Source organism: Vombatus ursinus, unplaced genomic scaffold, assembly GCF_900497805.2.
Source record: "Vombatus ursinus unplaced genomic scaffold, bare-nosed wombat genome assembly UNPS02014801.1, whole genome shotgun sequence".
Taxonomy (NCBI): Eukaryota; Metazoa; Chordata; class Mammalia; order Diprotodontia; family Vombatidae; genus Vombatus; species Vombatus ursinus.
In genome coordinates this window covers 14,706,571-14,731,308 of record NW_020954579.1, presented here as the reverse complement: position 1 = coordinate 14,731,308, position 24,738 = coordinate 14,706,571, and the positions used below count along the sequence as shown (strand labels likewise).

Here is a 24,738-nt window from a genome sequence, read left to right as displayed (position 1 = left end):
GGTGACCCTGGCATAGTAGCTGGGTGTCTGTACCATGTGGTGGGGGTGGAGGAAGAATGCTAGACTAAGGGCTCCACTCTTCCTCTTCAAGCCCCCGTGGGCTCAATAAGAAAAGGGCTTTTGATGAAATAGGTGAAATTTTTCTCTTTTTTAAAAAGATACTGAAACAAACAAAAAAAAAACCCCTCCCAGCCATTGGAAATAAAGTATGAAATTGAAGTTATAATGAATTCAGACATTGGGAATGGGGTCTTCCATGGGGCTTCAGACCATGCTGGAGTGGTGATGGGTGGGACAATTAACTGGGCATCAGTACAACCTCTGTAAGGCCTGAGCAGGGGCCAATCAAGACCTTCCCCCCCAGACTTGCCAAGGCTCCTAGTTGGCCTTTGTCCCTTGTCATAGGAAGAGCGCTCCCTAAACTTCCTAGGTCCAGGTCTAAGAGCAGAGCCTTTAGCATCAACCCTGGATCCATCAGGAGTTCTGAGTACAGCCTCCAGCTCTATAAACCATCCTAGAAGCCCCCAAAAGGCAGCCACCTTAGGCTTCCTCCCAGTACCTCTTTTCCAAGTGTGGTTCCAAAGGAGACAAGGTCCTTTTAACACGGAACATTTATTCCTGAGCACAATTACCCTCACACTTCACTGGTACCTCTGAGACAGCCTTTTTTAGGGTTCTGTATCTGAGGGCTGCTGTTTATAGACTGTTGACTTTGTAGAAGAGGATGATGCAGAATAATTTTTTCCCTGGAGATCTGAGAGTATGGGAAAAATCTAAAAAAGGTGTGTGTGTGGGTGAAGACCATGGAGGTATTGCCCTCAAGACCTGAAGCTCAAGAGGAAAGCTACTCCTTGGAGAGATCAGAGGCAGTTGGTACAAGAAAGTAGGCCTCAGGCTCAGTGTTGCCCACAGACTGACTGTATGGGAGTAGCACAACCTAAGCCTGGGAAAATCCAAGTCCCAGACCCTGTAGTCTCCGACAAGGAAAGAGAAGGGTTAGTGGGAAAAGCCCAAATTGGGAGGCAGTGAGGGCATTGTGACTTTAAGGGCAGCCTGAATTGAGACCCATCCCCCCTCTCCCATCCTAGAATGCCCCTGACATCCCTTTCCCAAACTCCCAGATTCTCTCCCCACTCCATCCCTGCCACATTACATTGACAAAAACACTAACTGAACAACTGCTGGGCCCCATGGACTGGGACAGTTGTTCTTTCACTCTCTGTTTAGGGACCCTTCTCAACTCTGGACCCATGCATTAGTCCTGAGGTAACCTGGCCTCTAAAGAAAAGGGTCAGGCTCTTTCTTATCTCTCTGATTCTTTATTCTCCCAATCCAGAAAATTACTCAAAGCTTAGGTTTGGTTCATATCCTCCCAAAAAGGGAGAGTAGGAAAGAACTCAGTGTACAGGGTAAAGCAGGTATGGGATAGCTATTTATTTCTCCACATAAAAGGTAAATTTAACACAAGAGATTCAGAAGTACTCATTAACAAAGGCTTAAACAAGCAGTAGTAATAACTTATATCAACTGTTAAACTCTCCTCAGAGGTTGATAGTTAAAACATCAAAACATGAGGCATTTGTGGAACTGCTGAAATGGCCTTGCGTCTTCACAACTCCGCATTGCCCAGATGAATCCCTCTAGGTCCCTGCCTTCTGGCAAGCCAGGCCCTGGGCTAGGCTCCCAAAGTGTTTGTTAGGGACTTCTACCAAAGTGCAGCTCTCTCCCGCCGAGGACCAAGGAGCTCCCAAATTCTCAAAACTCACACGGTTGTCTTCAAGGATGGGAATGTCCAACTGGATGTTGCTGCTCAATCTCGGGAAAAGAAATGAAACCGAACAGGCAGCCCAAGGCCAAGGTTCAGGCTCACCCCAGGAGGACGAATGCTGTTTACAGTCTGCTCTCAGCTGCCATATTGCTGGGGTGGAGGGAAGGCGGACACATGCCTCCCAACTCCAAGAGGCTTAGAGAGTCCTGACCTAGTTGGCAAATAGGAAGAGAGCCTCAGAGTCAAGTCACTCCCTTTAAGATCTACTGAGTGGGTCACTTCTGGCTCGAGTGGCCAGTCCCTGACACAGCCAAGGACTGCTTTGGTTTTCAGCCACTCATGTTCAGTAGCGTCTAGCACACAGGTTTCAGCGCTCCACGAATGTACTCCAATTGGAGCAGAGCAAGGGACGTTGGTCCCCCCACCCCAACTAGACGTCTAGACATCTCTGAGACCAAATAACCCAACTGAAGCTAGGAGACTCTCCTGGATTTCATATGGCTATAATGGGAGTACTTCTGTGGGCACCTTCTTGTGGCAAAGGCCGTACCCTTGGGTAGTCTGAGGCGCAGCTCTGTCAAGAGACACCCCGCAGGGCAGTAAGGCCCTAATCCACTCATCATAACACACTCGTAGCCTCAAACCCAGTGATGACAATTTCAGACCCATGCCTACAAACTCAGACCCCTAAGCACAGTGTTTCCATCTAGAAATCCCAGAGTAGTAAGAGACAGAATTAGATGTTTCTATTAAATGACCTGATAAAGTTTTTTTTTTCTAAAAGCAAACAATCACAGTTCCAGAAACGGCGCCCTACCCCGACAAGTAGAGTAAGACTACAGAACTACCCTGTTCTACACCTCCGTTCTCACTCCACATCTATCCTCACCCACCACAGGCCCGCCGTAGCAGTGGGGAGGGAAGAACAGCTTTGGAGTGAACTTGGAGGAGGGTAGGTTGGTGGCCCTTTACCATATGTCCTGAGCTCAGCTAGAGCCGCGTAGATCCCACCGCAGAGAGCGCAATGGATTTTCTGGGAGAACAATATATTCTCATTGTTTCCCGAAGAAAGAAAACTCAGTGCTGGGGGAGGGAAGGAGGAGGGCTTTGACTTCTAAGTTGATGACCTGTCAGTCAGCTCTCGAGTTCCTGGTACTCTTCGGACTCTGGCTGTAGCTAGGGAGCCTAGGAGTCCCCAGTGGCGCATCACAACCAGAGTCCTATCTACTCACTGAGCCCAGCGGACAAGGCTCTGGTCCCAGCCAACTCTTCCCTGTTCTGTTACCCAGGGTTAGTCCCAGTGTGTCACCAAAGCAGCAGCATCCTACTCCACCCCCCCCAACTGTCAATTCCCCTTCCAAATCCGCTGGGCACAAGGGAGCGAAGGTCCGGGGAACCTGAGACTGATGAGGGCTCTGTCTCCTATACTTCAGGGACTGAGCAGGTGGGAAGAGGCTCACACACTGGGCTCAGAGTTGAATTATATTGTTCTGTCTCTGCCATTCACTATGGGCAAGTGAGCCTTTTCCTGAGCCTCAGTTTCCTTCTCTATAAAATGAAGGGATTGGATTAGATGGTTCCTGAGGTGCCTTCTAGCTCTGACATTGCGTGACTCTGACCATAATTGTTGGAACTAAGTTCAACCAGAATAGTTTTTTTTTTTTCTATGAGAAGGGGTAAGAATCTAGTACAGACTCTTGTCTTTCCCCTCCCCATTTCTACCCTAGAGTGTTTCCCTGGTTTTGAAGAATGTCTCTGAGCTGGAAAGCAGAGGACAGTTGTTACCCATTCCTCTTAGGGACCCTAGAGGAAAAAAACCAGGATGTGGTGAGGGCATAATGGTCTGACTAAGGATCTCCAGAGGATACATAGCCCTTCTAGTCATTACCACTGTGGACTTCTGGATTGTGCCATTCTGAACCCCTGAAGGGTGATCAGTGTCAACCCTTAATCACTGAGGAGCTTAGGGGTGCTGGGCTGGGCAGGTTAGGAATATCTGTTCTGGTAGGGGATGAAGGGAAGATCCCAGACCTAACTCAACCCCTGGGCCCATGTAGGTCCCTTCCATTTTTACTGTCCCAAACGCTCAGCCTGTTTGGCCCGCTGCCTTCGGAGTTTAACAAAAGCCTGAGCTTCCCGATCGCCCTTTCTGATGTCCAGCAGCTTCAGGATAGGGTCCCCTGGGAAAGAAGATAGAAAAATGGGAGGAGTTAGAAACCTGAAGAATCTAAGCTTCCTGTTCTTATTTCCTGCCAGGGCTTCACTGCCCCATGCCAAGGTACTGACCATCCTTGCAGCATGAATAACCCTCCCACCTTCTCACAGCCTCCTCTGCAGGAGCCCCAGCTCTTCCCCTAAGCAGATAGCATACCATTAGAGGCAGGGTAGGTGAGAGGCAAACGTGTCTGAGGCACCTGGCCAGGATTATTGTCCCCAGAGAGCTCCAGGACAGCGTTGAGAGGGAGGAAGGCCTCTCCCTCCAGGTCATCAGTCCCCAGCCTGTCGTGGTCCAGCACAGTGAGCAAGAGGCAATTTCCTTTCTTCTGGAATGACTCTGGAGACACCAAGCTGAAGACCAGCCACATGTGAGTGAACTCCTAAACCATCCCTCCCCTCACAAGGACCAGAGAAACAGCCCTTCCATGCAAAAAGCCTGAAAAGGGCCCTATAGAGGGGTGTGTGCGTATACTTTGGATGCTTGTCACGGGATCAGTAGGACATGTGGGGGCCTAGCAGAAGTTTTGACCCTTTATCTCCAAGACTTTTTAGCCAGAGATTCCTTTTTTCTTCATTTAATAGATTCTGCTGTAGTGAATTCAAGGTGTGAGGTTGTTTTTCCTCTTTCAGCAATGGGACCCCCAGGACTGCAAACTTCACTCATGCACCCCATCACAAGCTCTCTCCCTGCCCTCCAAGTCCTCACCAGTCATCTGAGAGAGGAGCCCTGAGTTTGTTTCCCAGGGGAGGGATCCCAAAGCAGCTTGGGCCCTGGAGAGTGATTAGGCTCAGGGAAGGATGGAAAGGCTAGAGTGCTGATCTAGGCTGGGGAGGGAGATCTCGCGGAAGCACAGGTGGGATGCAAAGTGTTAGGGAAGGGCAGTGACTCACAACTCAAAGGCTTCATCAAACAGGGGGTGCAGCTCCTTTTTGAACTTCTGTGTCTCCCGAGGGGCCACCTCTGCAAACTCATGTCGTGGTTCCAGGGTCAGCTGGACAAAGGGATCACTGGTGCCTGGGGGGAGGAAGTGGGGGGTGGGGAAAGGATCACCTCTGCCCTCTCCCTTAACCTGTCACAATCCCAGCACGCTTCCCCCTTGGCCCCACTTGGCCTCGTTTAGCTGGGGCAGTCCTGACATCCCCCAGTGACCATAGTTCTGGCCACCCTAAATTTATTGTGGCCTTTTGGCTTCCACACATAGCAGAATCCCTAGGCCCTCCAGGGAGGAGAAACCCTTCTCCAGCCAAAAATAAAACAAAACCCACTTCTGTGCTCTGTCTCCTATGCCTGGATTGTCTGTCCCCCCTCCCCTTCTTCACCTATCCTTTAAAGCCCAATTCAAATGCCACCCCCACCAAGAAGCCTTCCCTGATTTTCACTCCTTCTTTCCTCTGTGAGCAGTAATGGCTTCTATCCTCAGACTCCACATAGCACTTTGCTTTGTATTAATATATGTATATATTTTTTTTTTTTTGGTGAGGCATTCAGGGTTAAGTGACTTGCCCAGGGTCACACAGCTACTGAGTGTCAAGTGCCTGAGGTCAAATTTGAACTCAGGTCCTCCTGACTTCAGGGTCGGTGCTCTATCCACTGTGCCACCTAGCTGCCCCCATGCACTTTGCTTTGTAGTTCTCTAATACAATTATAGAATATAATTCTATATATTACATCTTCCTGTGCTAAATATGACCCCAGGAGTTCTTGAAGAGTTGGGTCATGAAGGGTCGGACGACTGAAATATTACAACAAAATGCCTCCCTTATGAACCTAGCTCGAGATCACCTTAAACTTTTTGGCTGCCACGTCATACTACGAACTCTGAGCTTAGAGTCCACTAAAATTTCCATATCTTTTCTGGACAAGTTGATATCTAACTAAAGACCTGAGTTCAAATCTTGCCTATGCCACATACCACTTATGTGACCTTAAGCATGTAGCTTAACCTCTGTGGGCCTTAATTTCCTTGTGTGTAAAACGAAGAGGTTGGACTTTAGGGGGAAGAACCGTTCCCTGTGTCCTCTCTACCTCACCCAGGTCCTTTCCAGCTCTGAATCTATGGATCTTATGATCTATCCTATACCTACAAAGTTGATATTTTTTTTAATGTGAAGTATAAGACTTTGCATTTACCCTTATAAATTTCTTTTTTTCAAATGAGATCTCCATACTGATGAACCCATGGACCCTTGACATGATGAAGTATATTTTTCTCTTATCTTCCTACTAGACTGAAAACTCCATGCGGTTGGGGGCTGTGTCTTATCTAAATTTTGTATCTTCTGCAGGCACTAGCACAGATCTCTGGATACAGCACATACTTAATAAATCTTTATCACTATTGTATGAGAGGTCCAAAGGAACATGCTGCCTTCCCTGTGCCTGGCTTTGCCTCCCTGCTCACCATTGGAGTCCAGGGGTAGCAGGTTGGAGGCGCTGAGAACTTCGATCCGGAGCTTCTGTTCTGAGAGTCTATAGGAGGCCTTAATGGTAATGGCCCCAAAGTCTTCTGACGTGGTGTCCGCCTTTGGGAGGGAGGGGGTATGAGCAGTGGCAGCAGGTGAGAGTTCAAGACAGGTAGTAGAGAGGATGGGCCGCTCCAGGGGCTCAGTCCCGGGTTATAGGGGGTACGCTGTGGGACCCCACGAGGAGGAAGGTAGAGAAACCTGCTCCCTTTGGAAATGGACAAGCTTGGAAGAGGGGAGCATTTCAGGCTGACTCAAACACACATACTCCCCACGACCATGCACATTCAAGACAGATGGGACAGCCTTGCATCCTGACCAGCCTCTCCTGGGTAGACAGTGCAAGGTTGAAGCAGGCAAAAAGAAATAGCCTTACCTGTTGCTGGATGCGGTTACTGAAATATCTTTGAATGAGTTCCTGACTGGAGGATGCCTGCAGTTCCAGCTTTCTCTGAAGATCCTGGAAGTCATAATAGACCATGAAATGAAGAGAGTTTAAAGGTCATCTAACGTCTCATCTCGCAGGCAAAGAAACCAATGGAGGCAAAAGGATGTGGAGAGAAATACTGATGGTCAGAGAGATGGAATGGAGAGAACAGCAGGGAAGAGTCAGAAGCACAGATGGATGGATGGTAAATAGAGGGGACACAGTCACACAAGAGGCTGGGACAGTCAGAAGGTGACACGGATGGGCCGTCGTCAGATGAGGGCCATAGGAAGAAAGGGGATAGGGCAGCTAGGTGGCACAGTGGATAGAGCACCGGCCCTGGATTCAGGAGGACCTGAGTTCAAATCCGGTCTCAGACCAGACACTTGGCACTTACAAGCTGTGTGACCTTAGGCAAGTCACTTAACCCCAACTGCCTTGCCAAAAAAGAAAAAGAAAAGAAAGGGGACATCAATAGGGGTAAAATCAGATGTGGGACACAGATGGAGACAGAGTCATAGGCACAGATACCTGCCCCTCCCCCCCACTAATCTCTCCACCCATCCCTCCATGGGGCCCTTACCTGCAGTGATGGTGTGTGAAGGGCTTCGGGGGACAGGCCACAACCCTCACCATAAAAACAGAGCTCAAGGTTCTAGGCATTGAGACAACCATGATTACTGCCTGGAAATCTCCTCCCTCCCTCCCTTCCCTCCAGTCCCCTTCCCATTGAAGATAACATTGTTCACCCCATTCACCCCTCATACCTGCAGGGCAGTCTTCAGCTTTTGGGAGGTAAGGAGTGAACTCTGCTGGGCCGCAGCTGTTTGGGTGAGCACGCTGAGTGTGTGAGTCCAGAGCAGCAATAGGAGACTGGACACCCAGAGGAGAGCAAAAGACAGGGACAGAGGTGTCCAAAACAGAACTCATTTTTTTCTCCAAAAACATCTCCTCTTACAAATTTCCCTGTTTCTGTTAAGGGCATCACCGTCTTTCCAGTCATCCAGGCTCTTAACCTTAGAATAATTTCTACCTCTATCTTCTCCTTCATCCCTCACATCCAGTCACTTTCCAAGGACCACAATATCGTGTGTGTGTGTGTGTGTGTGTGTGTGTGTGTCTGTGTCTGTGTCTGTGTCTGTGTGTGTGTGTCCCTGGAGGCAGTCAAGGTTAAGTGATTTGCCCAGTGTCTGAGGTTGAATTTGAACTCCTAACTCCAGGGCCAGTGCTCTATCCACTGCACCACCTATCTGCCCCCACAATATCTCTTGTATCACATTCCTCTCTAGTCATACTGTTACCACTCTACTTCAGGTCTACACATTGCCACTTGCCTAGACTATTGCAATAGCCTCCTAACTGGTCTCCCTACCTCCATCCCCTGTCCAATCCGTTTTCTACATAGAGGTACATAATTGCTATTCCTAAAGCACAGGTCTCAGTATGTCACTACCCTGCTCAAGAAAACCCAGTGGCTCCCACTTGCCTAGGAGATAAAATACAAACTCAATTGGCATTTCAAGGCCTACACAGTTCCTGCTTATCTTTCCAGGCTCACTGAACATTACTCTCCTTCACAGGTTCCACCCAATCTCAGCCCAATTAGCCCACTTGCTACTCTCTGTACACAACAGTTCATTTCCTTCAGTGCCTTTGAACAGTGCTTTACCTGGGAGGCTCACCCTCCTCCCCTTAGAAGCCCTGGCTTCCCTCAAAATTCAAGAGCTCCTTGCTACAGGAAGCCTGTTCTGATCCCTGGAATTGCCAGTGCCCTCCCCACCCTTGTTCAATTACTTTGAATCAATTTTGTCTTTTGAGTGTCTAATGTTTTACTAAATAGAATATAAGCTCCTTGAGGGCAGGGATGTTTAATTTTTGTCATTGCACCTCTAGCACTTAACAGTGTGCGCATAGTAGGTACTGTCATTTCAATGAATGAATTCCAACCCTATTCCCTATTTCTACTCTCTATTCCCTTAACTCTCATTTACTTTAAGGGTGAGGGAATAGGGTCCCTCATAGGAAATAGTTTAATATTGGGGATAGGTAGGTAGGCCCGTATGGTGGAAGGGGAGGGACAAAAGGGACCTAACAGACTGACTTCACTCAGTATTTTTATCAGGACTTGGATGAAGACATAGAAAATAGGATAACAGAGAGTTGGGAGGTACGGCTGATAACAATGAACCAAACTAGTAAGGGGAAGTTTGATGAGGATGAATGGAAAATCCCAAAATTCAGCTGAATAAATATAGTATGGAGATTCTTGACTTGGCAGAAATACATGTAAAAACATACACGCTGACCAAAAGCTCACTACAGGCCCACAAGCTGGCAGCTAAACAAAACAAACAAAAAACCTCATGCCATCTTAAGCGGTATTAATAGAGACACAGCACCCAGACTCAGGATGTTGTCCCATGGTTCTCTGCCTGGGTCAGCTGCGGGGGAGAGAGGGCACATTTCAGGAAAGAATATTGACAAGCTCTTGCCCATGAAGGGCAGAGAGGGCTCCAAAGACCCCATCCTAGGAAGATCATTTGAGGAGACCGGCAAAGTTTAACCTGCAGAGGGTAAGACCTGGGAGAGGAGACATCCTCAGGTATCTGAAGGTCTGTCTCAGAAAGGGACGAGGCCCGTTCTGTGTTGCCATGGGGATCAGGGAACAAATCCAAACCTGTTAAAGTTTTCCTGCACCAAGTTCCTGTTCATGTAATGAAACTCTGACTCTAAAAATTTCATCAGAGGTAGGATGGCCTAGGGGGGGAAAAAAAGGAAGAGAGTTGTTTCTCTGCTGAGATTATCCCCTGGCCTGACTGCCAGCCTGACCTGACTCTCTCAGAACCACAGAATATCAGCTAAACAGGACCTCAGAGGTCATTAAGGCCAACTGTCTCATTTGACAGGGGAGAAGACTGAGGCCTAGGGAGGGAGAGCAATTTATTCACAGATGAATGGTTGAAGGCATCCCCGCCCCCAACAACCTGTGTAAGGTTATTGAGTATACTAGTTCGAAGTCAAAAAAAACTGAGTTTCAGACTAAGGTGACTTTGGGCAAGTTTGATTTGGCTTTTTTGAGGCAATTAGGGTTAAGTGACTTGCCCAGGGTCACACAGCTAGTAAGTGTCTGAAAGCAGATTTGAACTTAGGTCTTTCTGCCTCTGGGGCCAGTGCTCTATCCACTGAGCCACCTGGTTGCCCCTGACCTCAGTTCCCTTACTTGTACAGTGAGGAGGGGGTAGACTAAATCTCTTAAGGTCTCCTCTGGTTTTCAGTCCTATGATTCTTTGAAATATATACCTATAAAGACTCTAGTCAATGCCTCACACTCCCATAAAAATCACCTAGCCCAAAGGGCTGACTCACATCTTCAGGCACGGTGGCTTTACTGGTGCCCACAATTTTCTGGATGTGTCTAGAAATGCCAGCCTCCAACTGCCAACCACAAAGAGATCAGGAAGTCAGTCAGGAGACAGGGGACAGGGGGGACAGTGTTGTTGGCTGAGATCTAGACAGGGCAGGGACATGTCAGGAGTCATCAAGGATGAGGTCATCAAGTCAGGCTGAGGAGCGTGGTCGAAATGAGGCCAAGAGCAGGGGAAGGTTCAGAGGGACCGTGTCAGGAGGTTACCTGCTCAGCCAGGGTCCGAACACCACTTCGGATCTCGTGGTCCAGGCCAGCCAGGGCACCCTGTAGCTGGGCGTGGAGCGTATGCTGCAGCTGTTCTGGCTCTAAGATGGCGCCTGCCCACTGTTCTAGGTCTTTCCATGCCAGTTGGGTTGGGAGCTTCAGGACCACCAGCCGAAGCTGCTCCATGTTATTCACCACCACGCACAGCTGGGGCAAGACCTTGACTCAGCTTGTTCCAAGGCACTGACCCTCACCCCCTGCGCCTGTGGTATTGCCCAGGACCAAGCTGATCACACAAGCCAGACATTGCTGCAGTTACCTCCTCCCCTAGACTTCTTAAGCCATCCTTCCCCAACCCCTATGTATTTCCCCAGTGCCACCCCCCATGAAAACCAGGTGCTCACCATATTAGCTGCCTGTCCCTGGTCTTTCTGGTTGACAGAGAGTTCCTTGGCCCGAGCTTTGATTAGGCTACAATACACCAGAGCCAGCTTACAGGTGTCCTGGGGATGGATCATGGTCATTGGGGAAGGGAAAGGGAATACAGAAACATGGCACTCCCAGGGGGAGCGGAGAGGAGGAGGGATTTTAAGGGGCGCAAGAGGCCACTAGAGACTTTGGACTTTAGAGCAGAGTGAGGATGCTTGGGAGGAAGAGCAGGGATGAAACGTTAGGAGGAGGAGGAGAATCCCCGAAGATTTGCTCAGGGAGGGAAGATAATGAAGGGAATCCGCAAAGAGGGAAATGTGGAAGAGATAGGAGGGTCAGGAATATTTGGAGAATCTTTGGGTATCGGGGCAGTGGGAAAACGGCACAAGGCCCTCCCGCACTACATACCTCAACAAACTTGACTGTGATCATGAAAGCAACCTCGGGGTCTGGCCAATCTAGCTGTCGGGCAGTGTGGCTGATCTGGGCAAAGCACGTGGACAGGTCCACAGCAGATGTGCTATGTTTGATCGGCTCACCCAGAGGGACCAACTTGGGGTGGAGAAAGGGGAAGAAAGGAGATGGCATGAAAAAAAAGAATATAGCATTGGACCTAGAGTTGGGCAGGCCTGGGTTCCAATTGCTCTCCAGATAACTAGCTGTGGGTTCATCAGTAAGACCTCTACAAGTCTCAGTTTCCCTGTCTATTAAATGAGTGTAATAGCAGCTACCTTAAAGGGTTGTTATGAAGATCAAAATAAATAATACATTTAAAGCATCTCATAAACTTTAAAGTAAACTGTATAAATGTGAGTTGGCATTATTATGAATAGTCTAAGGAGAGATGTCTCAGTTAACTCCAAATTTACCATGGGTATGACATCTGGCAAAGAAATGGGAATTAGGTCAGAAAGTTCTTCTTTGTTGGCAGCAGGGGATAAGCATTTAGACTATGCCCACTGGAGCAGAGTCAGTGTAGGAGGAATCTCTCCATGATCCGTCCCCACTCTCAGACCCTACCTGGTCCATCTGCACTGCCCGCTGGAGCCGAGCCAATGCCACGCTATAGGTCTTCAGCAGCCAGGCAGGGATGGCTGGGAGGAACCATTTGTGGAAGCCATCCAGATCCAGAGTCCCATCCCTGGGAGAAGCGACAGGTGGGTGCAGGCCCAGGGGAGAAGGGGCTACCCTGGGCAACTGAGTATCTTAGTGCCCTCATGCATGCCTTGACTCTCCCCAGACAGCCACTATGCCAGGGTAACCTCTTTTTAAGTACATTCTTCCCTATATATCCCCTCCTCCCACTCAGCACAGGTACCTCTCAGAAGGAGGGGGGACCAGCTGATAGAGCTCCTTGAGGCTAAGATAGAGCTGGAATAAGCTCTCCCCTATCTCTGGGGACACGACGCTACCCACCATCGCCATGTGTTCCTTTACCCTCTGGGCCACCTGCAGAGAGAAAGAGCTGTGGGTCAGGAGGGGGCAATGCCCTGGTGCAGGGTTAAGCCAGGCAGTGATAGCATCCCAGGGTTAGTAGTGCCCCCTCTGGCCCCAGGCAGCTAGGTGGTGCAGTGGACAGAGTACTGTGCCTGGAGTCAGGAAGACCTGAGTTTAAATCTGACCTCAGACTCCCTAGCTGTGTGATCGTGGGCAAGTCACTTAACGTCTGTCTGCCTCAGTTTCCTCAACTGTAAAATAGGGATAATAATAGCAACTATCTCCCAGGGTGGTTGTGAGGATCAAATGAGATATTTATAAAATGCATAGCATAGTGCCTGGCTTATAGTAAGTGCTTTATAAATGTTTGTTCCCTTTCTCCAGGGTCTCTTTTGGCACCAGGAAGGGAAAGGGGAGAAAAGAAGGGCCTCACAAGCTTCTGCAGTTCCAAGAAAGCCATGGAGAAAAACTGAATCTTCAGTGTACTAGAGAGAAGGAATTAGAGGGGGAGAAGGTTAGGCTGGGCACACTTCCCTAATGTTCTTTCCCCTGCCCCAAGCCTGAGTTCTAAGGACAATTCTTTCTACTTCCCTCAAACTTGGGTTGCCCACAGAGCCATAACTAGTGATTTAGGTCCATGGGCAAGCTTTGCAAAATGTGTGGGAGTGGGGAAGGGGAAGGAGGGAGAGCAGTAGGAAATTCAGACAAAAAATCCATTTTTAAAGACAAATCCATGGTGGATGGAGGGAAGGGCAGAACTGGATGCCAGGACACTGCCCTACTTGGGGTGTGAGGAAGAGACAGAGATCTCGGTCACCATGAGGAGATTGGGACTGTGCCAGGAAGTTTCTGGGAAACAGTTGCTATAGGGTTGATAGGGTTGAGGTGGGATGTGGAGGGAAGGAACAGAGTTAGGCCAGCATGAGACCAACTCACTTAGAATGTGGCTACTGCAGAAATGCCATAGACTCTCTAAGTTTCAGGGCCCTGGGTCAAATCCCTTCATGCCCTAGTGATGGCTCTGGCTCCCCGATCCCTATCCCTGGACCCACCCTGGACCTCCAGATTTCTAGCTTCCACTTCTCATCTCACAGCGCAGAACCCCATCTTCTAGCTCCCAATTCTCACAGCCCTGGCCCCCAGCTCCCAATCTGTTCAGTCCAGGTGCCCCTTCCCTCCCTCAGTTCAGATCCCCTGAAACTAGGCCCCCAACCCCTGCTCTCTCAGCCCAGACCCCAAGGTCCCTTTCTGGCCATCTCTTACTTGTTGAAGATTTTGTTCCAGGTTCTCTGACACTGACGCAGATCCCCACTGACATCTAGAACCAGGCTCAATATGGACTTACACATTTCTTGCATGTCCTAGAAAGGAGTATGGATTGAGAGGGGAAAAAAAATGAGCAAATCAATAATGGGGAAAAGATCTGAAACCTGTTTATTCCAATCTATTCCTCCCAAACTTCTGACCCCATGCCCTGCCTTTTACCTGGACCATGGGCTGATGGTGCTGCTGTTTCATATGGAACCACTCGAGGGTGCCTGTCTGTGGGGAGGTGGACCCATCAGTATCTGTCTCAGGGGCCTGGGAAACCAAACCCTGGAGCCCACCAGAGAAAGAAGCCAAAGTGCTGAGGGTAGGCTGGAAAAACCGGGAGCTGGAAGGAGGGCCCTCATACACTTTGGGCCACAGGGGTCAGCCTACCCAAGGAGGAGCGTGGTTGGTGGCCAGTGACTGGATAGCCATGGGCATCCCACCCTCACCATCAGGTCAGGAGATGGGGGACAGGGTAAGAGACATACCCGCAGCACTTCAGTCACCAGAGAAGACAAGGGTGCCCCATTAGGGCACAGCTCTGCAAATGCCTTCATCTTACACATTTGTATCAGGACCCTACGTGTGGGAAGAAGAAGGACCTATGTCCCAAATGCCCATCCCCCCTGCCCAGATGGCTCAGCCTCCTACCTGACCCTCGGCTCAGATCTTTATGCACAACGCTTGTGTTTCAAGCCCTTATCTGTCTCCCCAACGTAGAACATCCCCAATCTGACTCCTTCTCCTTCTCCATCCACTACCTCTCTTCTCAACCCAAGAAGAGAATCCTCTTACCCACTCCAAATCTAGGGAAATAGGGCTTTAGGTCCTGGAGACCAGGATGGAAATAAGAAAGATGGGGAGGCGTCTGACCTGAGGAGGGACTGCAGACGAGCTGGGGAGCCAGAGGCTGAGAGGGGGAATATGGAGCGGAACCTCCGGATCAAGGAGAGTCCATAGGTCAGTAGGGAGTTGAAAGAGGCAGCCAGTTCTTCGCACTATGGAGAGTGGAGTGGTGAAAGAGTTAATCCAAGGGAGGGAAGGAGGGAAACACCAGGCTATGACATCACAATTTGGGGGGCCCAGGTACCTCCTTGTCCACATGACTATAAAGGGATCCTTGTCTTCCCAATATTCCTTCCTCTCCTCCCACATCGTGAGTCCTACCTGCTCTGGTTTCAGCCTTCCCTGTATCCACTGATACTCCATGGCAGTGATGGGGTGCAGCAGGCAGCTCCCCGGGAACTCCAGACTTTGGTAGAGTCGGCTATAGGCCAGCCACTGCCTACATCGGGTACAGACAGCATCAGCCTTGCATAAAGCTGGGCACTGGTCATCATGTATGCTGGTCTTCATTAATGACTGCTGCCTTCCTCCCCAAATCCCCACCGCAGCCCAAAAAGCTACAGGCCCCAGGTACAGGGTACAAAGGGAGAATGTCTTCTTTTAGGCTCTAGGATAGGGGTGCTGTCAGCACTGGTGCCTTTGTGGCACTGGGGAACAGTCCTCTCGGAATACTCACGCCATAGACTGGTGAAATTCAGATAGGTCTTTCTGTGTGGCATGGAGGAAGAGAATGGTGGAGGCCTGGGGGCTCAGCTCTCCATCCCAGGAAGTGCTACCAGCCTGTAAAGTAAGAAGGAGGGAGCTCCGTATTTAGGTATGTGTGAGGTACCCCGTTCTGAGGCTGCTTGGGGATTGTTTGCTAGCAGACAAGACGTTCTGGGATACCTCGGACCTATTCCTCTCTGCCCCGGCTTCCCAGCTCCCTCCCTGTCCCTTAACACCTCCCTCTCCCCTTACATGGGTACCTGGTGCTGAGTGACCTCATGAGACACCAGCTGCTGAAGGAGGTGACGATGCACGGTGTAACTGGGATGGGTTCGGCTGGTAGTGGTGGCCCTCTACAATGGAGAACAGGCCATGGACATCAGAGCAGAGGATTGACCTACAGGCCTGGGCACTTCCCCCCGTCTTTATCCCCCATTGGGTCATTGTAGGTGAGTCACCAGAGAGAGAAAGGAAGAGGGGTATCGGGTCCGGCCCCAACAACCTCTGATTTCTGATGCCTACCCTTCTGTCCCACTTACTCGCTTATGAATGAGTAGAAATTGCAGGTGGCACTGCCCTCGATCTGGGTAAGTCTCTGTTCGTGGTTCCAGTGGGTACCATTGATCCTCCCGGCAGCGTAGATCCTGTGTAAGGGCACATGGATGGATGTGAAGAAATATAAATGGGTAAATGGCTAACTAGGAATTCTGGTGTCTGGGGTAAATTCAGTTGGGGGTGGGGAGAGTGAAGGACAGTAGTAGGCAGGGGTAGGTGGACCCCAGAAAAGAAGTGGCTCTGAGATGACTGGCTGGAGAATTGACTTAGGGAAGAGGCTTGCACCTGTGGATATCAGTGCCCTAGGGCAAACCTCTAGTTGTCCCACCTAGTTATGACTCCACAGGTGGACATTGGAATATACGGACAGGTGTAAATACTGATCGCTACATGGCACACAGGCATAGGAATACTGAGAATGTGAAACACATGCCCTGTCCCTTAGGACATAAGGAATGCCCTGGCATGGGCCCCTGGTGCCAGATGACCCAAAGACATACATGTGGAAGAGGGGACATGGATGTGAGTACAGGGTGACATAGGACAGATCTGTGGCTGAGTGTCTGAGCCTCTAAAGGAAGCCGAGTGCCCACGAACTACTCACACCCATCCTCAAGTATCAACATCTTGTCCATCCTTCAGGCTGAACCACTCTGATGTTCTCCCCACCTCCCCACCCTTCTACCTCACCTGCAGCCTCAGGACCACATTCCCCAAGAAGTCATCCTGTCCCTTGTCCTTCCGGGCTTCCTTGAAGATCCTGAGTCAGAGAGAGGGGTCCAGTGAGGAAGGAGCTGGGTAGGCTGGGCCAGGAAGGCCCAGATGAGAGTGAGGTGGCATTCAGGCCGGGTTCTGATACCCCCGCTGTGGCCCTTCAAAAGTCCTTAGCTGGGTCTAGTGCCAGGATAGGGGCGGGCCGTCCCCCCCAGAGAAGCCTCTGCCCCGTTCCCTGTGCACATGCACCTTGGCTATGTTTCCTTCTCATGGAGCATGGGGGCCTTACCTCCGGAGGCCATGCAAATCTGTCAGCTCTCCCAGTTTCTGCCTCACAGACTCCACCTGGTCTGCATCCCTTATGGGAAGAGGGAGGTCACAGAATCAGTGGAGTGAGAGGGACCAGTGGAGGGACCTCAGCTATACTGGGGCGAGGGGTGTGGGACAGAGAGAGGCCTCTCTTGTAAAAGCATCCTATCTTTATTTGCGGATACCATGAAACTGTGAGGGATAGGCACAACATTGAATGACAGGGTCAGGATTCAAAAAGACCCCCGTGGATAAGAACAGCAGTCTGCATCTGTAAAGATTAACGTTTAGAGGTCCTACAAATGAAGTCCTACATTTGAATTTAAAAACAACCTCACAAGCACAAGATGGGGAAGGCATGGTAAGACAACAGTCCTTGTGAAAGATCTGGGGATTCTAGTGGCTTACAAGATCAGTAGGAGTTAACATTTGTCAGCACCCAAAGCTCGGGTGATCTTAGGCTGCACTGAGAGAGGCAGTACCCACAACTAGAGAGATACTCTGCCCTGGTCCAACCGTATCTCAAGTACTGGGTTTGAATCTGTACACTGCATTTTAAGCACAAGTTGGAGACCATCCAGAAGAGGGAAACCAAGGGAATATAGGATCATCGATCTAGAGCTGAAAGGAAACTTAGACGCCCATTGAGACGCCCTTATTTTACAAATGAAGAAACTGAGGCCCAGAGAGGATAAATGATTCGGCTGAGGTCAAGCAGCTAGTAAGTGTCTGAAGGAGGATTTGAACCTGGAGTGATTCCTGCCCTCTAAGTCAAGGTCAGTATCCACAAAGCCAGGCTGCCTCTCACACGATGACTACCTTCAGTTACTAGATAGTCATTCTTAGAGAAGAGGGATTGCTCTTACCCTGATGGTACTCAAAGTAGAATTAGGACAAAAGCTGCAGAGGAAGATTCTGTCTTGATTTAAGTCTTCCCAACAATTAGAGCTATCCAAAGTATGGAATGGCCTACCTTCTAGGGGAGTGGGTTTCCCTTTAATAGAATCTTTGATTGGTCCATAAGCATTTAGTAAGCACCTACTATATGCCAGGCACTGTACTAAGTGCTGAGGATACAGAGAGAGGTAAAAGACAAATCTTTGTTCTTAAGGTACTCACAGTCTAATGGAAGAGACAACATGCAAAAACTATGTATAAAGAGGATATATACAGGATAGACTGGAAATAATGAACAAAGGAAAGGCCCTAGAATTAAGGGGGAATCAGGAAAGGCTTGTAGAAGGTGGGACTTTAGCTGGAGCTGGAAAGAAACCAGGGAAGCCAGGAAGCAGAGATGAGGAAGGAGAACTTTCCAGGCCTGGGGGACAGCCAGGGAAAATGCCCAGAGTAGGGAAATGGATTATCTTGTCTGAGAAACAAGTAGGCCAGTGACCCTGGATTGAAGAATATGTGGGAGAGTGTAAGGTGTAACAATACCGGAAAGGGTGAGGGGGAGTTTAGGAAGGGCCTTGAACACCAAACGGGATTTTTTTTAAAAGCTAGATGCCAATTTTGGGCAGCTAGGTGGCACAGTGGATGGAGCACCAAGCCTGGAGTCATGAAGACTCATCTTCCTGAGTTCAAATCTGGCCTCAGACACTTCGTAGTTGTGTGACCCTGGGCAAGTCACTTCACCTTGTTTGCCTCAGTTTCCTCATCTGTAGAATGGGCTGGAGAAGGAAATGACAAACCACTTCAGTATCTTTGCCAAGAAAACCCCAAATGGGGTCATGAAGAATTGGACACGACTGAAAAACAACTGAACAACAACAGCAACAAAAATGCCAGTTTGGGGGCAGCTAGGTGGCACAGTGGATAGAGCTCTGGCCTTGGAGTCAGGAGGACCTGAGTTCAAATCCGACCTCAGACACTTGACACTTAATAGCTGTGTGATCCTGGGCAAGTCACTTAACCCCAACTGCCTCACCAAAAAGAAAAAAAAAAGCCAATTTGTCAGTCATGTCATGGGAGGAATTCTTGGCCAGATACGAGTTAGATTAGATGACGTCTGAGGTCCCTTCCAAATCTGAGATTCTGTCCACGTATTTGGTAGTAGATTTAATCTCCCTTTGCAATCACGAGAACATGGCGGTGCTCAGCCCTCACATACGTACCACATGTCCAAATGGAAACTGGCAGTGGTGATATCCTCAAATTCCCTGTGAGACAGAGAAGGGGGGGGTGGGTAAGAGATCCCATTTTACCTGTCTGCTCTGATCTCTATCTCTCCTCTAGTTCATACCCTTTTTTTCTGAGAAGAAAACAAAATAAAGCAAAACTGCCTTCTTGCCTGTTCCCTAAAGCCCCCTTCTCTTTCTCCCACCTCTGAGTTTTTGCCCTTCCTCTAAAATGGAGCTCAAGCCTTTCCCCTATGGGAAGCCTTTCTGGATTCACTCAATCTATTCTTCAACTGACCCAGAATCCTAGACTTTTAGCTGAAACACATCTCAGGGGCCATCTAGTCCAGTGGGTAGTGCACAAGACTCCTCTTTGCATCAACCCTAACAATGCAGGCTTTGCTTGAAGAGCGGCAGTGAGGGCTGACCACCTGAGATCTCCTACACTATGTTAGGAAGGTTTTCTTTACATAGAACCACTTCCACAACTTTTGCTGGTGGCACCTAGATAAGAACCGCCCACCCACCCCCATCCCCATTAAGGCACTTGATATCCATGTTGCTACATCTGAATAACTATTACCCATGTAAGATTGTAAGCTTCACGAGGGCAGGGATTAGGTTTAGGTTTTTTTTTCCTTTACACTTGCTCTGAACATTCAGTACGATACTGGTCCCTTTGGAGGACTGTGTGCATACTTGCTGTCTGAGCTTGGTAGACAACATACGGCTACCTCTGAAGTAGAGCCCCAGACTGCTTTCATCCCACTCAGTAAGTAATAAGGTGAGGGGAGAGATGGAGCGCCCAGCGAGGGTTACAGCAGGATAGAGCAGACACGGGGATTTGGGAAGGAGGGGAAAGCGACTTACAGGAAAAAAGTCTCATCCCACTCAGGGTTGAGGGTCTGGCTGATGACCTGGGTCCGATGGGTCTGGTCTTCAGGGATTGTGTTCTTCACTACGGCCTTCTGCCGTCGCCGATGCCCTGGGCTGCCATCTGGCACGCTCACGCCCTGCTCGATAATGCCCAGCAGGCAATAGGGATCACTGTACCCTGATACCAGGTAAGGAGAGATGAGGAGGAGGAAGGAAATGAGAAGGAAGGAAGAGAAAGTCAACCTTTAAGCTCAGTCCTTCCTCAATCCTAATTTAAAGTCGCAGAGATCTGGCCAGGGAGGGGACATCTGCTCTCTCTGTCTCTTTCTGGGGTGGAGGTGGAGAGCAGGGAAACCCAAAAGGGACAAGAAGGAGTGAGAGATGAAAACCAGGCTCATAAGGGCCTGGCAACTGGTAAGGAGAAACAGAGATAACTTTCTTGGTTTGGGTTTGCAGACTGTTTTGGGAAAAAGGCTTAGACAATCTCCTCCCATCCCATTTGGAGAGGATCCTTGACCCCAAAGAAGGGAACAGGAAGGACCCCCACTTCTCAACTCACCACTGACATCCTTTCCAAGAATGCCTTTGGCCCGCTTTACTGTCACCTTCAGGCAAAACAAGGGCTTCTGGAAGGAGGGAGTTCGAGGGGGAGGCGCTGAGACCAGGAAATGGCTAGAGCCACCCAAACTCCCTCCCCCAGATGCTTCACCTCTCCCACCCCCCTTGCCTCCCTTACCTCAAGATCCTGAACTTTTCGGAGCACCTGTTGATGTACCTCGGGCTTCATGTGAAAGGCCTAGGGGGTTGGGGGAAGGTGGCCAGGGAAAACAAGGACATGAAGAGAGGGAGGGGAGGGGGAAGATGGTGGAGGCAGGGGATTAGCCACAGGGGAATTAGGAGACTAAGAGGAAAAACAGCCTTGAGTCTGTATCACTTTGGTATGGTGATGTGATGTACAAGTTCCAAGGCCAGGGTGGGGGGATGGGTGGGTGCAGGCGGCAGAGGGAGACACTGGGAAAGAAGGAAGGACAATGGGTCTTATGTCTCACCTCCTGTAGATAGCTCAGCAGCTCAGAGGATTCTGCCACATGTTTAGGCTCAGGTTGGCCTACCCGGTGCAGGACCGTATAGAGAGCTTCCTCGTAGAGCAGAGCCTGCTATAAAGTACCGAGGAAATCTAGTTCAGATACTCCGCAGGCGGCTGAGGTCCCTGGTTCCGCCTTATAGGATTCCTGAGGACCCCAATCCAACTAGCCCAGAACATTACTTCCAACTTAGTTCCTCCAACCCATCCCCAGTTCCAACTCTCTGAAGCCATTGCCCACAGCAGGAACAAGGCACCCTTTGAAATGGACTTTCCCCTGATGCCACCTGTACCGTCCACCTCTACCCCCAGCTATAGAAGGGCCTCCAGAGGACCTGGGGCTCTCCTTCAGGGCTCCTATCCTTTCTCTACACCCCTGGCTCTTACCTCCTCTGGGGAGAAGTGATGAGATGGAGTTTCCATCTAGGGAACAAGGACAGGAAGACCCACCATGTGAGCTCTGTGCTATGGCAAGAGCTGGATATAACAAGGATTAGACAAGGTCCACCCAGTGCTATCCAAAGGATGTCAGCACCTCCCATACAGCCTGAGAAATGGTTGGCCCAGGGTACGGCCTGTCAGGCAGCAGCTGTGAGAATCTTTCAAAGAAGGGAGCGTGAGGTCCTAGTGCTACTCACCCGCCGACACAACTGTTGATTTTTCTTCCTCCCCCCTCCCTGAATGGCACCATCTCCACCCCTCCCAGGAAGGGGCCAAAGCCAAAGTCAGGGTAGAGGAGCCCAGCTACCTCTTCACTGGCCTGGCCATGCCTCAAGCCTTCGAGAGGCTCACTGTGAGGGTCCATTGGGCTTCAGGGGTGCCTGCCCTCAGCTCTACTCTGTAGAAGCTAGAGATATATGCCTGCTTTGTTCTGCCCAGTTCCCCTTTCTGCACCCTGCCCCCCCCTTCCCCACCAGCGTACCCCAAGAGGAAACCACACTACTTATCTAACCTCAAGTACTGCCCTACTAACACATCAGCAACGGAAGTGTGAGGCCTCCTTCTGAGGACAATGTGAGTCTTGGGAGTAGTCAGGAGCTTAGGTGGGAGGAGGCTGGGGAGATAAATATGCTGAGGGATGGAATGAGCCAGCTCAAGCCCCTGGGTGTGTTCCTCTCCAGGGCACTGCCCGCTCTTAAGCTAAGGCGGTAGAAAGAGCTGGGGAAGGAGGGCATTCTCGCATGGGCAGGGAGGGGTTTGGAGTCTCTGGCTATTTACTCAGGTTTTGCTTGGTCCAGCTACAGAACTGTAGGGCCCCCTTCCAGCCACACGTTAGGGGAATTAGGGTCCTAGGTTTTAGAAAACACCAATAAGCACTAGAGAACCCACGAGCAGAACTCAGCTCCCAACACTGCCCTTTCTCTCCCAACTTTCTTCACTGGGATTAAGGAGTCCCAGACAAAGCTTCCCTTCTGCTAATGGGCCATCACCTTGGAAGAGAACTCAGCTGTTACCCAGTACTGTTTCCTGGAGCCTGGGAGCAGGGGCAGGGAGGGATGGGGACTGAGACTACAGATCAGTCTTCTCTTCCTCTGTCTCCCCTCTCATCCCCTGACCTTCTCTCCTCAATCCGAGCCCATGGGGGTGGAGCCAGCTAATGGAAATTTTATATCAGGGCATCATCCATATCTGAGCACAGCACCCTAGTCCACACACAAAGCTCCACCTCCTTCCCACCCTGGCCTAGCCTCTTCCCCCAACAGTTTTTCATACCTCTTGATTAGTTTGAGGGAGGGTTTCCAGCAAAAGACCTTTGGCCTTCTGGCGCCTTATCTTGATGGCCTGGCGCAAGAGAGGAAGACGCCGTAAGGGTTGAGAGAGGGGTGTCGCCATGGTGGCTACTTCTTCTCTTTCTCTCTGATAGGAGAGACTAGCCAGTAACACTGGGTTGTGCAAAACTGCTCAGGGTACCGTCACCCCAAGTGGGGTAAGGCTGGATGTATTTGGTGAGAAGGAGGCGGGGAAAGGAGGAAGAGAGGAAAGGAAGTCGAAGGGCCTTACTGGGTTTCACCATGCCTGCGTCTAGAGGTTGGGCCCTCAGGTCCTTTTCTTCTTCCTCTAGTCTGGATCCCTCCTTCTGGACTGTCCCTCCCTCTTCTAGGAGTCAGAAGCTGGGCCTCGTAGGAAGTAATCTGCTGCAAGGCACTTTGGGAAGGTCTAGCCACACTACCCTATAGTGTAGGTGTCTGGGTGTGTTTGGCCAACCAGCCTTCTTTCCCTACAAATCAGACACGGATCCAGGGAGGATGGTCTAGAGATGAGAAGCACAGATCTGACCTTCAGGTGTTCTCCTGGGAGCTAGTGTTTCACTAGCTCCAAGAAGCCCCAGGACTGCTTGAGGAGAGAGGGGGAAGTCTCTGCACCTTACCAGAATAGGTAGGTCTCCCTACACTAACAACCACGTGCAGGGCATACCTGGGAGTTTTATACCTAGCCTAGCCTGAATGTTGACATTCCACTGGGGTGATACCCCTGGCTCCACCCAAAGAAGCAAAAGAGAAATCTTCTTTGTTCTTAACCCCAGCCCCACCCAAAGCCAACTTTCCCCTTTCAAATGCACTAATAGGTGTGTCCCAGTCTGCCTTTTTTCCTCCCCTTTCCAGATACATTGGGAACCTAGTATAGGTACTGTCTAGTACGGGGATAGATGCATTGGAGTTGAGGGCAGAGGCTAATGTGACCACGTGTTTGTGAGAGTATGGTAAACTGATGACTAAGTTCATGAGAGTTGAAGGGGTAGAGAAATTGAGGGGCCTGAGTATTCGAAGTAGATAGTGATTGCTATGGGGAAGCCAACCATGAGCAGGCCACTGATCTTCTTGAGGACGGAGAGTGACTTAAAAGTCCATAGATAATTGCTGCAAGGCTCTGGACAGGATAGAGGGTTTTTGGCTTTTTTTTTTAATATGTGAAATCATGCAAAATATATTTCCATATTTGCATGTTACAAAAAACAAACAACCCCCCCCAAAAAAAACCCAGGAAAAATGAAGAAAGTGGGAGAAAAGCACTCAGAGTTCATCAGTTCTCTCTTTGGAGGTGGATAGCATTTTTCATGAGTCCTTTGGAATTGTCTTGGATCATTGTATTGATTAGTCTTTTACAGTTGCTCATTGCTACAATATTACTGTTACTGTGTACAGTGTGTTCCTGGTTCTGCTCACTTCACTTTGCATCAGTTCATATAGTCTTTCCAGGTTTTTCTGTCATTTCTTTTTTTTAGTTCAATTTATTTTATTTTATTCAATTGCATGTAAAGATAGTTTTCAACATTCTTTTTTTTTTGGATTGGGGTTAAGTGACTTGCCCAGGGTCACACAGCTAGTAAGTGTCAAGTGTCTGAGGCTGGATTTGAACTCAGGTCCTCCTGACTCCAGGGCCAGTGTTCTATCCACTGTGCTACCTAACTGCCCCTTAATATTCATTTTTGTAAGATTTTAAAATTTTTCTCCCTCCCTCCCTTCCCAAGACAGCAATCTGAAATAGGTTATACATGTACAATCATGTTAAACATATTTCCACATTAGTCACATTGTGAAAGAGAATCAGAACAAGAGGGAAAAACCACAAGAAAGAAAAAACAACAAAGTGAAAATAATATGCTTCAATATGCATTTAGACTACAGTTCTTAGTCTGGGATGTGGCATTTTCCACCACAAGTGTTTTGGAATTGTCTTGGATCATTGCATTGCTGAGAAGAGCTAAGTCCATCATAGTTGATCATCATAAAATGTTGCTGCTACTGGGTACAATGTTCTCCTGGTTCTGCTTACTTTACTCAGCATCAGTTCATACAAGTCTTTTCAGGTTTTTCTGAAATCTGCCTACTCATAATTGCTTATAGAGCA

General features: G+C 49.5%; 1 protein-coding gene across 5 annotated transcripts; it reads right to left on the bottom strand.

Moving 5' to 3' along the window:
* Positions 1–1,410: 1,410 nt before the first annotated feature.
* On the bottom strand, positions 1,411–23,213 carry UNC13D (unc-13 homolog D). 5 transcript variants are annotated; one of them, XM_027872714.1, is made up of 33 exons: positions 22,891–23,213; positions 22,603–22,671; positions 21,277–21,312; positions 20,855–20,962; positions 20,542–20,601; positions 20,365–20,431; positions 19,800–19,983; positions 18,927–18,971; positions 16,793–16,861; positions 16,480–16,549; positions 15,774–15,878; positions 15,495–15,587; positions 15,206–15,309; positions 14,851–14,968; positions 14,557–14,681; positions 14,172–14,262; positions 13,858–13,914; positions 13,636–13,733; positions 12,806–12,857; positions 12,254–12,384; positions 11,956–12,076; positions 11,344–11,487; positions 10,911–11,009; positions 10,507–10,713; positions 10,242–10,310; positions 9,553–9,632; positions 7,643–7,748; positions 7,459–7,530; positions 6,825–6,908; positions 6,388–6,508; positions 4,877–5,000; positions 4,140–4,336; positions 1,411–3,948 (listed from the first exon to the last, which is right to left on the bottom strand). In XM_027872714.1, exons 3-33 carry the CDS (start codon positions 21,310–21,312, stop codon positions 3,839–3,841), a joined length of 3,147 nt encoding a protein of 1,048 aa, XP_027728515.1. In that variant the 5' UTR covers positions 22,603–22,671; positions 22,891–23,213; the 3' UTR covers positions 1,411–3,838. The 5 variants fall into 5 exon arrangements, with proteins under 5 accessions (XP_027728515.1, XP_027728512.1, XP_027728513.1 ...); XM_027872711.1 differs by lacking the exon at positions 22,891–23,213 and having other exon boundaries at positions 22,603–22,854; XM_027872712.1 differs by lacking the exons at positions 22,603–22,671; positions 22,891–23,213 and adding an exon at positions 21,638–21,748.
* Positions 23,214–24,738: the final 1,525 nt, after the last annotated feature.